A 14,979-nucleotide genomic window follows, 5' to 3' on the forward strand; every position below is an offset into this window, starting at 1 on the left:
AATACTTTGAGACAGTGTTTCCCAATAAACTTGAACCCACTTTTAGCATCTATTGATGATCCTTGCCTGAATTAAATATTACTTAGAGAATTACAAAATGCTGACTTTTCTAATTCTACCATTCCTTCTACATATGTTAGCTAGCAGCCTTCTCTAAAGAACAGCTTTCCTGGGACTTCCCTGGTGGCGCAGTGGTTACGAATCCGCCTGCCAGTGCAGGGGACATGGGTTCGAGCCCTGGTCTGGGAAGATCCCACATACCACAGAGCAACTAAGTCCGTGCATCACAATAACCGAGCCTGCGCTCTACAGCCCACAAGCCACAACTACTGAGCCCACGTGCCACAACTACTGAGCCCGTGTGCCACAACTACTTGTGCCACAACTACTGAAGTCCACACGGCTGGAGCCCGTGCTCTGCAACAAGAGAAGCCACCGCAGTGCAAAGCCTGTGTACCACAACAGAGTAGTCCCTGCTCGCCGCAACTAGAGAAAGCCTGCAAACAGCAACGAAGACCCAACGCAGCCAAAAAATACATAAATTAATTTAAAAAAAGAAAACATAATTTTTAAAAAAGCTTTCCTTTTTTAAAAGAATTCAATGTATTATAAGTAATTAACTGTCATTATTTTTGATGCTCAAATTTAACCAACAGTTGCGTATCCTTTAGACCAGCCCCCATTAATTTTTGAAAACTTTCTTATTTTATGGCATAACAAGATGTCCCAGGCTGTCCTACTTTCTCTTCCCCAAAACTAAAATTAAAACTACCCTGAATTACTATTTTTCATGTAACAAATTGGCAAAAATTCAAAAACTGAACAACACACTCTATAGGTGAGGCTGTAGGAAAACACTCATTTTGCTGATAGGAGTTGAAAAGGTACAACTTTTTTGGAGGGAAAGTTGGCAAAATATCTAATTACATATGCATTTATCTTTTGATGAAACAGTTCCTCTTCAGCTGAGAAACGTTCAGGAATACCAGAAAAATACACAAGGTAATTCACTGGGGCTTGGCATGAAATAGCTAAATACCGAAAACAACCAAAATCTCCAACCACAGAAGAATGGTTGAATAAATTATGGTAAAAGCACATGATGGAATACTATGCAGCTATAAAAAAGGAATGAAGAAGGTCTCTGTGAACAGATATACAGTGATTTCTAAGATATTAAATGAACAAAGGAAGATACAGAAGCATACATATAATTTTTGTGATTCTTTTTCATTAACCTTGTCTTGTACCTACTGGCACTGGAAAGTGGAAGAGGTCTCTGCATCTTAGGGTGGAGAATTAATCAACATTTAATGGGTCTCTTTCTTTTCCTCAGGGTTGCCAGCAGTGAGTGTCCCTGTGGCCCTCTCAAGCCAAGGGTTGCCAATCGGACTACAGTTTATTGGACGTGCATTTTGTGACCAGCAGCTTCTTACAGTTGCCAAATGGTTTGAAAAACAAGTACAGTTTCCTGTTATTCAGCTTCAGGAGCTAATGGATGATTGTTCATCAATCTTTGAAAATGAAACGTTAGCTTCTGTTTCTCTAAAATAGTAGTGATAACTATATCATGCAAATTATGACTTTTAAAGATTTTATATTCTAGAAAAGTCAAGTGATCTTGCAATTTGGTTCACTGTCAACACAGTCATTCCTTGGAATCGCTTTTTAAAATTCTTGTGATATAGTTAATTACTTATGAATAATCTGTCAGCATTTATTAAGCATCCACTAAGTATAAACAAAGTACAGGATTTCTATTATAATACAAGATACATGTTCCTGAAAAATGATGCATTCTGTAAAAATGTTCATTAAAAAGAACATTGCTTACAGTACTAGTACTGTACTGTAAGCAATGTAAGTATACTAGTAAACCTCTCAAAACTTGTACATCTTCGTAACCAAAGCACTAACAAAAACAGGAAGTGGTACCTCCAGAGATAACCTGGACAGCCCAGCTGACAGGCAACTCATCATGCGGTGGAGGCCGCCTCAGCGGATGTTAAAAATGCACAAAAACAATAAAATGGGAATATCCACTTCTAAGTCTGAGCAGAGCAGGTAGAGGAGGAGCTCTGAGCACAGGAGGAAGTGCAACCTGCTGGGGCCCAGAGTCCTGCAAGACAAGGGTGTGCCTCTCTCTCTGGGGAGAGCCCCAGGTGCAGACACTTCTCTAAGAATAGAGCTGCAATGACTAAGAACTTTTTTCCTTTCCTGCTAACAGTTAAAATCTTACTTCTGCCATTCCAGAGCCCCATGCCAAGGAACCAGAGTAACTCCATGTTACACTGAGTTCATTCTAGTTCGATCCCAAACAAGCTCAGTGATGCCATAGAGACATTTGTTGTGACCTAACAGACCAGACTGGACTCGAAACTTGGTAGCTAGTAGAGCATGGTTTTAGTGAGAAAGTTTCAAGATACACAAGTAAGATCCCATATGAAAAACTTGTATATAATTTGGTGAGGATGCCAAAGAGAAGAAGCCCGTGGACCTCCTCCCTTACCCCAGATTCTCTATTCCTTATGGTTTTCTTACCCTCTTGACTTTCTTTACAAGTGCTCTCTCTTTGGCCTCCTTGAGCACAAAGAAACATTAACAGGAATATGTATTCAGAATCTGAAAAAAAAATCTGATGAAAATCATACGTTTGCCCGCTATAAAGTTTCACTGTTGGATTTGTCTTTGCCAGAACACCATTGTCATCTCATATTTATCATGTGTTCTAATTTGACACTTGTTTATTGTTGATAAGTATAAGTGGGGAGCTGAATTATTATTTAACAGATTCACTTTGTTTAGTAAGAAAAAAGTCCTTTCTAAATATGAAAGACCTGAAGGAAAAACATAGGCAGAACCTTCCCAGAACCACTAGGATGTTGAGTGGTGGTAGTTTAACCTGCCTGGTACTTTTCATTAATAATTTTCTCTCCCCCTGGGATCCTCCCACTCCCAAATACTCTGATAAACTTTACATAAAGTTTTCTGTGCCAGGCCTGTAGGCCCACTAGGATTCTTAAATATTTTGACGTGAGTCCCTGAAAAAGGAAGAAATTCATGACAGAGAATTGCTTTACTTTATAACACGAGAAAACTCTTAGTTGGGGGAGCTAGTATGATGCAAATGGCAAGCAGATGAATCTTTGCCCCAGTCTTTCTTTTATGTGTGTATAATTCAAAATAAAAATTTTTCAAAGAATATTTATGTAATTTCTCTTATTCCTGTATCTCTGCTTGAGTTGCACTAACGATTTGAACTGGAAATAACGAAGTGAAACATTTACTGTTCTCACGTAATAACACCCAACTAGCGTGAAATGATACCTAATCTGTTCTTTCTTTTCCATCTTTACCCTAAATCTAGTAGATCTCATTTTGCCAAATCACTGTCTGGGAATTTAAGGGGAAAATGGTTTCTGTGTCTCAGCTAATTAAACCCTGAAATTGTTAGCAACAGGGCTGCCACAGCAGAGCACGTCAGAAAGGCGAAGGTGGCTGCAAGTGTAAGATGAGTTCCTTGATAAGACAGCAAAACAAAGCACTGCTAGAGTGAAAAAATGTGATGCGTTCACAAATCTTTGCACCCTGACACCACACAGCCAAATCCAAGCCAGATCCGTGTTGACCAACACTTAGCGTTACCAAGAAAATCGCTTGAAACCAGGGAGGCAGAATGTTCTATTTGAATGGCTATTTGACACCAGGTTGTTGGGAACACAGGACTGTGGGCCATCTAGAAAAGACAGCATGGTACAGAAGAGGAGTTTCTAAAAATGACAAAGGATGGTGATTCCTATGAGGAAATCACCTGCACCTTCTACAGTGGACAAGAAATATCTTTAGGATTTTAGAACAGGATCTAAAGAACAGTGAAAAGAGATCTGGTTACAGGGCACCAAAAAGTAGACCTCGGGGATTCTGTAAACTGTGTCATACCCTGTTCCAGTTTAAGTAAGGGAACAAACTAATGGGATTTTCACAATAGTTTCTGTTACGAACTTTCATTTATTAGCTACTTTTACTCTCCCTCCCTTTCCTCAAACATCTGTTTATGCTGAGGCTAAACATGTGTTGCCTGTGCGAGCCTAGGGTAAAATGTACTCATTGCGTTTAGAAGCACCAGAGGACCATTTAAAGTAGAAGGCTTTCCTCAGTTAGTTCATAACTTAAGCAGTGTGTACACTAGAACAAAACGCTGAAAGTTTAATGAAAGCAAATAACACGAGAAAACCCCAGCCAACATTAAATAAAAGGAATTACGGGATTTCAGAGGGGCTTTCATTTCTTTTTCTTTGTACCTCAATGGAATATAAATCCAAAAGGATTTTAGGCACTTTATTAGAAATGTATTATTACAATGGTATAAAAGTAAATAGTTGAGGAAATCACTGAATTGATAAAAATAGGGGAAGAGGTTAAAACCAAGAATAAGATTAAAAGTTAACAATGCTTGTCAAGGTATTTATTATACAGATGCTAAGACTGTGTAGTGTGATATGGTGGGAAATTTCCCAATTGCTTCCCTAGTGGGTAAGGCCACCAGATTTAAAAATCAGATATACCTGGGTTTGAATCCTATTACTGCCATTTACAAGCTGTGTAACTTGTCTGAGCTTCAGTATCCTGACCTGTAAAACGGAGGTAATATTTACTCCGAGGGAGGGTTGGGAGGATTAAGTTTAAATGATGCACTTAAAGCACCCAGCATAACAACACAGAATAAGTATTCAAAAGTTTGGAGCTATAAATATATGCATACAATCATGAAATTATCATTTTCCCATGGATGCTATAGATACACATTAAACTAATATGACCAAATTGCAATTTACTGAAAACTTATGCTAGAGACCAGCTATATAGCTCTCTGATGATCTGGCTTCCTCTGAGGATAAAGTTTAAAATACCTGGAAGAACTGATGGACTGCACATTTTTAAAGCAATTTCCGTGAGCCTATAATAAAGAATTGGCTAACACAGGGTTCAAAGACCCGGAGGTCTTTTTTTGTTTTTTTAACATCTTTATTGGAGTATAATTGCTTTACAATGGTGTGTTAGTTTCTGATGTATCACAAAGTGAATCAGCTATATGTATACATATATCCCCATATCTCCTCCCTCTTGCATCTCCCTCCCACCCTCCCTATCCCACCCCTCTAGGTGGTCACAAAGCACCGAGCTGATCTCCCTGTGCTATGTGGCTGCTTCCCACTAACTATCTATTTTACGTTTGGTAGTGTATATATGTCCATGCCACTCTCTTACTTTGTCCCAGCTTACCCTTCCCCCTCCCCATATCCTCAACTGTGTTTAACTTTTCGAGGAACAGCCAAACTTCTCCAAAGTGGCTGCACCGTTTTACATTCCCACCAGCAATATATGAGGGTTCCATTTGTCCATATTCTTGCTAACCCTTGTTATTGTCTGTCTTTGTTATTTTAGCAATCCCAGTGAGAGTGAAGTGATATCTCACTGTGGTTTTGATTTGCATTTTTCTAATAAGTAATGATATTGAATATCTTTTCATGTGCTGACTGGACAATTATATATATATATTTTTTGGTGGGGGGAAGAAATGTGTATTTAAATCCTCTGCTTATTTTAAAATTGGGTTGTCTTTTTATCGTTGAGTTTAAGAGGTTTTTTAAAAGATATATTTGGGACACAAGTCCCTTATCAGATATATGATTTGCAAATATTTTCTCCCATTCTGTGAATTGTCTTTTCATGTTCTTGATAGTTTTCTTAAAAGCAGTAAAGTTTTTTATTTTATTGAAGGCTAATGTACCTATTTTTGATTTTGTGGCTTTTGCCTTTGGTGTCACATATCAAATGTACCTGTAATGAGGCGGAGTCAAGATAGCAGATGGGAAGATGCAGAGTTAGCGTCTCCCCGCAACTAGGGGGCCTAACAGCTGCTGGTGGGGGATTCTGATGCCCAAGGAGATGGAAGGAACCCCAAAGTGAACCGGTAGGACATAGCGGGACTGAGGGGGGAGGAGAAGTGGAGGCCAGACAGGATTGGTGCCTCTGAGACTGGGGAGATCAGGAGAGGTAGAAGGGAGGGACTCTCCGGGAAGAGTGGGAGAGGAGCAGAGGGTGATCGCCAGGGCCACTTGGGCCGGGGAGCCTGCTGGGCTCCCAGGTTGATCCCCTGCCCTCAGAGCCGCCCCCCCAGGCCGCATAGGTCCTTGGGGGCATAGGACGGAGGCCAGGGAAACCAGGAGAGGCAGGCGGGAGAGGCCCTCCCAGACTGGAGGATGAGGAGAGGAGAGAAGGGCGTTTGCCTCACCCACTCGAGCCCAGGAAGCCTGCTGGGCTCCCAGGTGAGGTCCTCCGCCCTCTGAAACCAGGGGTGTGGGGCATGGCTGGGCCCTTCTGTTCCTTGAGCCTAAGCCCCACCCCTCACAGCCCCCAGGGCCTTTTCCAGCCATGTGGGTCCTGAGCATAGGCCCTGCCCACTGCCCAAACCCCACCCTTGCTTAGGCCCCACCCTCCACAGCCAAGGCCTCCCCCCCCTTTTTTTTCTTTTCCCTCCTCCTCCTCTTTACTGTTGTGGTACTGATGTACCTTCATTCATCTATATTTTAATTTATTCTTCCTAACATACCTGTTAGTTTCCTAGTCTAATTTTTTACTTTGTTATTGTTTTGTTTTTTCCCACCCCAGGTGGATTGCGGGATCTTGGTTCATGAACCCAGGGTCGGGCCAAAGCTCCTGTGGTGGGAGCTCCGAGTCCGAACCACTGGACCAACAGAGAACCTCAGACCCCAGGGAATATTCAAAGGAGTGAGGTCTCACGGAGTTCCTTATCTCAGCACCAAGACACAGCTCTACCCAAGAGCCTACAAACTCCACTGTTGGAAGCCTCAGGCCAAACAACCAGTAAGAAAGGAACACCAACCATTTAAAAAAAAATGAGATGGCAAAAAAATGTCACAGATGAAGGAGCAAGGTAAAAACCTACAAGACCACATAAATGAAGAGAAAATAGGCAATCTACCTGAAAAAGAATTCAGAATAATGACAGTAATGATGATCCAGAATCTCGGAAATAGAATGGAGGTATGGATTGAGAAAACAAAAGTAATGCTTAACAAAGATCTAGAAGAACTAAAGAACAAACAAACAGAGATGAACAGCACAATAACTGAAATGAAAAATACACTAGAAGGAATCAATAGCAGAATAACTGAGGCAGAAGAACGAATAAGTGAGCTGGAAGACGAAATGGTGGAAATAAACTACCGAGGAGCAGAATAAAGAAGAGAGAACAAAAAGAACTGAAGACGGGCTTCCCTGGTGGCGCAGTGGTTGAGAGTCCGCCTGCTGATGCAGAGGACATGGGTTCATGCCCTGGTCCGGGAAGATCCCACATGCCACGGAGCGGCTGAGCCCGTGAGCCATGGCCACTGAGCCTGCATGTCCGGAGCCTGTGCTCTGCAATGGGAGAGGCCACAAAAGTGAGAGGCCCGTGTACCACAAAAAAAAAAAAAAAAGAATTGAAGACAATCTCAGAGACCTCTGGGACAACACTAAATGCACCAACATTAGAATTACAGGGGTCCCTGAAGAAAAAGAGAAAAAGAAAGGGTCTGAAAAATATTTGAAGAGATTATACAGTTGAAAACTTCCCTAACATGGGAAATAGTCACCCAAGTCCAGGAAGCACAGAGTCCCATACAAGATAAATCCTAGGAAAAACACACCAAGACACATAGTAATCAAAGTAACAAAAATTAAATTCAAAGAAAAAATATTAAAAGCAGCAAGGGAAAAACAAAAAATAACATACATAAGGAATCCCCATAAAGTGATCAGCTGATTTTTCAGCAGACATGCTGCAGGCCAGAAGGGAGTGGCAGAATATAGTTAAAGTGATGAAAGAGAAAAACCTACAACCAAGATTACTCTACCCAGCAAGGATCTCATTCAGATTCGATGGAGAAGTCAAAACTTTTCAGACAAGCAAAAGATAAGAGAATTCAGCACCAACAAACCAACTTTAAAACAAATGCTAAAGAAACTTCTCTAAGCAGGAAACACAAGAGAAGAAAAAGACCCACAAGAACAAGCCCAAAACAATTAAGAAAATGGTAATAGGAACATACATATCGATAATAACCTTGAATGTAAATGGATTAAATGCCCCAGCCAAAAGACACAGACTGGCTGAATAGATACAAAAACAAGACCCATATATATGCTGTCTACAAGAGACCCACTTCAGACCTAGGGACACATACAGACTGAAAGTGAAGGGATGGAGAAAGATATTCCATGCAAATGGAAATCAAAAGAAAGCTGGAATAACAATACTTGTATCAAATAAAATAGACTTTAAAATAAAGACTGTTACAAGAGATAGGAGGGACACGACATAATAATCAAAGGATCAATCCAAGAAGAAGATATAACACTTATAAATGTATATCCACCCAACATAGGAACACCTCAATACATAAGGCAAATGCTAACAACCATGAAAGGAGAAACTGACAGTAACACAATAATGGTAGGGGACTTTAACACCCCACTTACACCAATGGACAGATCATCCAAACAGAAAACAAATAAGGAAACACAAGTTTAAATTATACTTTAAACAAGATGGACTTAATTGATATTTATAGGACATTCCATCCAAAAGTGGCAGAATACACTTTCTTCTCAAGTGCACACGGAACATTCTCCAGGATAGATCACATCTTGGATCACAAATCAACCTCGGAAAATTTAAGAAAATTAAAATCATATCAAGCATCTTTTCTGACCACAAAGCTATGAGACTGGAAATCAATTACAGGAAAAAACTAAAAAACACAAATACATGGAGACTAAACAGTGTGCTACTAAATAACCAAGAGATGACTGAAGAAATCAAAGAAGAAATTTAAAAATACATAGAAACAAATGACAATGAAAACACGATGACCCAAAACCTATGGGATACAGCAAAAGCAGCTCTAAGAGGGAAGTTTATAGCAATACAATCTCACCTCAAGAAACAAGAAAAATCTCAAGTAAAGAATCTAACCCTACACTTAAAACAACTAGAGAAAGATGAACAAAGAAAACCCAAAGTTAGTAGAAGGAAAGAAATCATAAAGATCAGAGCAGAAATAAATGAAATAGAAACGAAGCAAACAATAGCAAAGATCAATAAAACTCAAAGCTGGTTCTTTGAGAAGATAAACAGAATTGATAAACCATTAGCCAGACTCATCAAGAAAAAAAGGAGAGGACACAAATCAATAAAATTAGAAATGAAAAAGGAGAAATCACAACTGACAATGCAGAAATACAAAGGATTATGAGAGACTACTACAAACAACTACATGCCAAAAAAATGGACAACCACAAAGAAATGGACAAATTCTTGTAAAGGTACAGTTTTCCAAGACTGAATCAGGAAGAATTAGAAAATATAAACAGACATATCACTAGTAATGAAATTGAAACCGTGATTAAAAATATTCCAACAAACAGGGCTTCCCTGGTGACAGAGTGGTTAAGAATCCGCCTGCCAATGCAGGGGACACAGGTTCAAGCCCTGGTCCAGGAAGATCCCACATGCTGTGGGGCAACTAAGCCCATGCACCACAACTACTGAGCATGAACTCTGGAGCCCGCGAGCCACAACTACTGAAACCGGCATGCCTAGAGCCTGGGCTCTGCAACAAGAGAAGCCACTGCAGTGAGAAGCCTGTGCACTGCAACGAAGCGCAGCCCCCGCTCTCTGCAACTAGAGAAAGCCTGCATGCATCAACAAAGACCCAATGCAGCCAAAAATAAATAAATATATATATATTCCAACAAACAAAAGTCCAGGACCAGATGGCTTCACAGGCAAATTCTATCAAACATTTAGAGAAGAGCTAACACCCATCCTTCTCAAACTCTTCCAAAAAACCGCAGATGGAGAAACACTCCCAAATTCATTCTACAAAGCCACCATCACCCTCATACCAAAACCAGAAAAAGATATCACAAAAAAAATTATAGACCAATATCACTGATGAACATAAATGCAAAAATCCTGAACAAAATGCTAGCAAACAGAATCCAACAGCACTTTAAAAGGCTCATACACCATGATCAAGTGGGGTTTATCCCAGGGGTGCAAGGATTCTTCAATATATGCAAATCGATCAGTGTGATGCCCCACATTAACAAATTAAGGAATAAAAGCCATATGATCATCTCAATAGATGAAGAAAAAACTTTTGACAAAATTCAACACCCATTTATGATAAAAACTCTCCAGAAAATGGGCACAGAGGGAACTTACCTCAACATAATAAAGGCCATATATGACAAACCCACAGCAAGCATCATACTCAATGGTGAAAAACTGAAACCATTTCCACTAAGATCAGGAACAAGACAAGGATGTCCACTCTCGCCACTCTTATTCAACATAGTTTTGGAAGTCCTAGTCACAGCAATCAGAGAAGAAAAAGAAAAGGAATACAAATTGGAAAAGAAGAAGTAAAACTGTCACTGTTTGCAGATGACATGATACTACACACAGAAAATCCTAAAGACTCTACCAGAAAACTACTAGAGCTAATCAATGAATTTGGTAAGGTTGCAGGATACAAAATTAATGCACAGAAATCTCTGGCGTCCCTATACACTAATGATGAAACATCTGAAAAAGAAATTAAGGAAACACTCCCATTTACCATTGCAACAAAAAGAATAAAATACCTAGGAATAAACCTACCTAGGGAGACAAAAGACCTGTATGCAGAAAACTATAAGACACTGATGAAAGAAATTAAAGATGATACCAACAGATGGAGAAATACACCATGTTCTTGGATTGGAAGAATCAACATTGTGAAAATGACTATACTACCCAAAGCAATCTACAGAGTCAGTGCAATCCCTATCAACATTGTGAAAATGACTATACTACCCAAAGCAATCTACAGAGTCAGTGCAATCCCTATCAAACTACCAATGGCATTCTTCACAGAATTAGAACAAAAAATTTTACAATTCATATGGAAACACAAAAGACCCCAAATAGCCAAAGCAATCTTGAGAAAGAAAAATGGAGTTGGAGGAATCAGGCTCCCTGACTTCAAACTATACCACGAATCTACAGTAATCAAGACAGTATGGTACTGGCACAAAAACAGAAATATAGATCAATGGTACAGGATAGAATGCCCAGAGATAAACCCACACACATATGGGCACCTAATTTACAACAAAGGGGGCAAGAACATACAATGGAGAAAAGACAGCCTCTTCAATAAGTACTGCTGGTTAAACTGGACAGCTACATGTAAAAGAATGAAATTAGAATACTCCCTAACACCATACACAAAAATAAACTCCAAATGGATTAAAGACTTAAATGTAAGACCAGACACTATAAAACTCTTAGAGGAAAACATAGGAAAAACACGCTTTGACATAAACCACAGCAAGATGTTTTTTGACCCACCTCCCAGAGTAACAGAAATAAAAACAAAAATAAACAGGTGGAACCTAATGAAACTTAAAAGCTTTTGCACAGCAAAGGAAACCATAAACAAGACAAAAAGACAACCCTCAGAATGGGAGAAAATATTTGCAAATGAAACAACAGACAAAGGATTAATCTCCAAAATATACAAACAGCTCATGGAGCTCAATATCAAAAAAAACAATCCAGTTAAAAAATGGGCAGAAGACCTAAACAGACATTTCACCAAGGAAGACACACAGATGGCCAAGAGGCACATGAAAAGATGCTCAACATCACTAATTACTAGAGAAATGCAAATCAAAGCTACAGTGAGGTATCACCTCACACCAGTCAGAATGGCCATTATCAAAAAATCTAGAAAGAATAAATGCTGGAGAGGGTGTGGAGAAAAGGGAACCCTCCTGCACTGTTGGTGGGAATGGAAATTGATACAACCACTATGGAAAACAGTATGGAGGTTCCTTAAAAAACTAAAAATAAAACTACCATATGACCTAGCAATCCCACTACTGGGCACATACCCTGAGAAAACCATAATTCAAAAAGAGACATGTACCCCAATGTTCACTGCAGCACTATTTACAATAGCCAGGACATGGAAGCAACTTAAATGTCCATCGACAGATGAATGGATAAAGAAGATGTGGCACATATATACAATGGAATATTACTCAGCCATAAAAAGAAACGAAATTGAATTATTTGTAGTGAGGTGGATGGACCTAGAGTCTGTCACACAGAGTGAAGTTAAGTCAGAAAGAGAAAAACAAATACCATATGCTAACACAGATATGGAATCTAAAAAAAAAAAAAAAAAAGTTTATGAAGAACCTAGGGGCAGGACAAGAATAAAGACGCAGACGTAGAGAATGGACTTGAGGACACGGGGAGGGGGAAGGGTAAGCTGGGACGAAGTGAGAGAGTGGCATGGACATATATACACTACCAAACGTAAAATAGATAGTTAGTGGGAAGCAGCCGCATAGCCCAGGGAGATTAGCTTGGTGCTTTGTGACCACCTAGAGGGGTGGGATATGGAGGGTGGGAGGGAAACCCAAGAGGGAGGAGATCTGGGGATATATGTATATGTATAGCTGATTCAGTTTGTTATATAGCAGAAACTAACACACCATTGTAAAGCAATTATACTCCAATAAAGATGTTAAAATAATAAAATAAAATAAACAAGTCATATTCATTGGAAGTAAAGAGATAAAATGATCACTTTTAGATTATACTAATTGCATACTTAGAAAATTCAAGAGAATCAAATAAGAAATTCTAAATAATGTAAGAATTGAATAAAGTGGCTGAACACAAAATTAATGTTCAGAAATAAATAATCTTTCTATATACAAATAAGAATCTGTTAGAACCGCTTTGTCCAACACAGCAGCCACTAGCCACACGTAACTATTTCAATTTTAATAACAAAGAAAATTTTAAATTTGGTTCATTAGTAACATTAGTCATACCCCAAGTCCTCAATAGTCACTTGAAATTTGGAGGGAAGGAGCTAATTTGGAATTATTTTCCATAGGCCCTATGAAAAAATAAACAAGCAATAAAGGCCAGGAAAATTCTGAAGAATAGTAATAACGGAAACAGTCCTATAAGATATCAAAACACATTACAAGGCTATAATAAAGTGTTTGAATAGACTGCTCTATAATAAATAAAACAGAATAGGAATTCTAGAAACTTACTCCAACACCTATAAAAATTTTGCATGTGATAAAGGAGGCATTTCAAATCAGTGGTAAAGAGAAATTATTCAATAAATCATGTTAGGACTAGACTTCTAGAAAAAAAACTGTATCCCTACTTCACTTCTTACTCCAAAATAAATTGCAAATGTAGCAAAGATGTAAACATAAAAGAAAGCCCTATTACAGGTTTGCTTATAGTAGCAAAGGATTGGAGACAACCTGAAGGCCCTTTAATGATTAAATAATCATGGTATATACATTCAATTTAATACTATTTAGTTAATGGGAAAGAATATTTGTATTATGTTCAGATAATATAAGTGGGCCACATAAGTGGCCCATTATCATTCCTTGTTAACAAAGAGGCAACCAATCCCTTCTAAATATATCAGATTTGTTTAATTCTTTTTGTCTTCACCTGCACTAAGGTTGCCAAGTGTCCAGCACTGAATTGTGGTTTAGCTTTCTGTCCAGCAAAAGGAAAAATTTAAAACTAGATACAAGATGCCTTTATCATTAAAAACTTACTGGAAAAATTTTTTAGAAATAACATTATCCTGGTGGGTAGACAAAGCAGTGTTTTTAATAAGGGGAAAAGAGGAATACCTGAATAAATGACACCATTTGTGGTGTCTCTGTCGTAACAGATATTTTTAATTTTTTATACAAAATTTGAGATCTAATCTATTGGCTTCCTATCACGTAAAGGGAGGTTTTTAAATTTACAGTCTTCCACCTCATACACACACACAAAACACACGTTTCTTCTCTCAATTACAGCATAATTTTTGGTTAGATAAAAATTTAGCATTTACATTATTACAAGTAAGCTGCAGTGGATGCTGTGATGAGCCACCCAGCTCCCTCCTTAGTACAGAATATATCCCCCAGCTGCTGGAGGCACTGCTGGCAGACGCCTCGCCACCGGCAGCCTTGGAATTAGCTTCTGAGAGTCGGCTCACGGATGTCAAGACCCCTTCCCAGATATGGTGAGTGGCTGTCATTCAACGACTGCTCAGCATGGAGGTAAAAGGCCCTCACTGCAACTTGGGAAAATCCTCAAGGGCCAGCCCAGCTTTAGAGCTCCCTATGGGTTCAGCTAAGGCCTTTATGAAGGCCAAATTTTTCATCTGCCCAATCCTGCTTCCTTGCTTTTCTTCCTTCCCACAGGTATTGATCTCAAGAGCTCTCCCTAATAAACCTCCTGCCTGCCAATCTCTGTCTCCGAGGCTCCTTTCAAGGAACGCAACCTGTGACAGTGGGTACCAGAAATGGTCTGAGAAAGCAGTTGCTAGGATGGGATTTTGGAGCTGGATCTGCCGTCTGGTTCGCAGAGCCCCAGTGTTGGTGGAAGGGGAAGCAGACAGCACAAGGCAACAGTGCAATTGTTAAACGTTCACTGGTGGTAGCAAAAGCACTAGCTGATGCATTGTATCAGGCATTTGAACAATAGGGGGAAAATGATAATATTGGTAAAAGGACAGTGAAAGTGGCTATCGCTAAACTCAATTCATGCTTTGGAAAAAGATAACAGACTAAGAGTGATTAATTGACTTCATAAAGTGTGCAAATGTGAAAGCCAGAAGGCCTCCTTGGTAGCATGTAAAAAATCTTTTTTCTCCTGCAGCAAAGATGTAGAGAAAGCTGAGGACCAGGCTCAGGACTTAATCATAAGGGTAGCAGAGCTCCAAAAAAGTTAATCTCTCAGACAAGGCAGGCTTGCTCTGCCAAGATCAGGGCCCTGGTTAAACACACAATAGGAGCCTGAGGAGAGGATGGAGA

The 14,979-nt window shown here is 39.4% G+C and overlaps 2 protein-coding genes across 4 annotated transcripts in view; one reads left to right on the forward strand and one right to left on the reverse strand.

The window, feature by feature from the left end:
• The window catches only part of QRSL1 (glutaminyl-tRNA amidotransferase subunit QRSL1), a 32,637-nt gene extending 29,443 nt beyond the window's left edge, over nt 1-3,194 (forward strand). Inside the window, exon 11 of the mRNA XM_030882919.2 lies at nt 1,337-3,194. Within this exon, the coding sequence (XP_030738779.1) occupies nt 1,337-1,554 (218 nt within the window). The 3' untranslated portion in view covers nt 1,555-3,194. The remainder of the gene's footprint in view (nt 1-1,336) is intronic.
• RTN4IP1 (reticulon 4 interacting protein 1) overlaps nt 1-14,979 on the reverse strand; it is a 143,588-nt gene that overhangs the window by 73,889 nt on the left and 54,720 nt on the right. The window lies entirely within an intron of this gene.

Source organism: Globicephala melas, chromosome 14 (assembly GCF_963455315.2).
Source record: "Globicephala melas chromosome 14, mGloMel1.2, whole genome shotgun sequence".
In the NCBI taxonomy this organism is placed as follows: Eukaryota; Metazoa; Chordata; class Mammalia; order Artiodactyla; family Delphinidae; genus Globicephala; species Globicephala melas.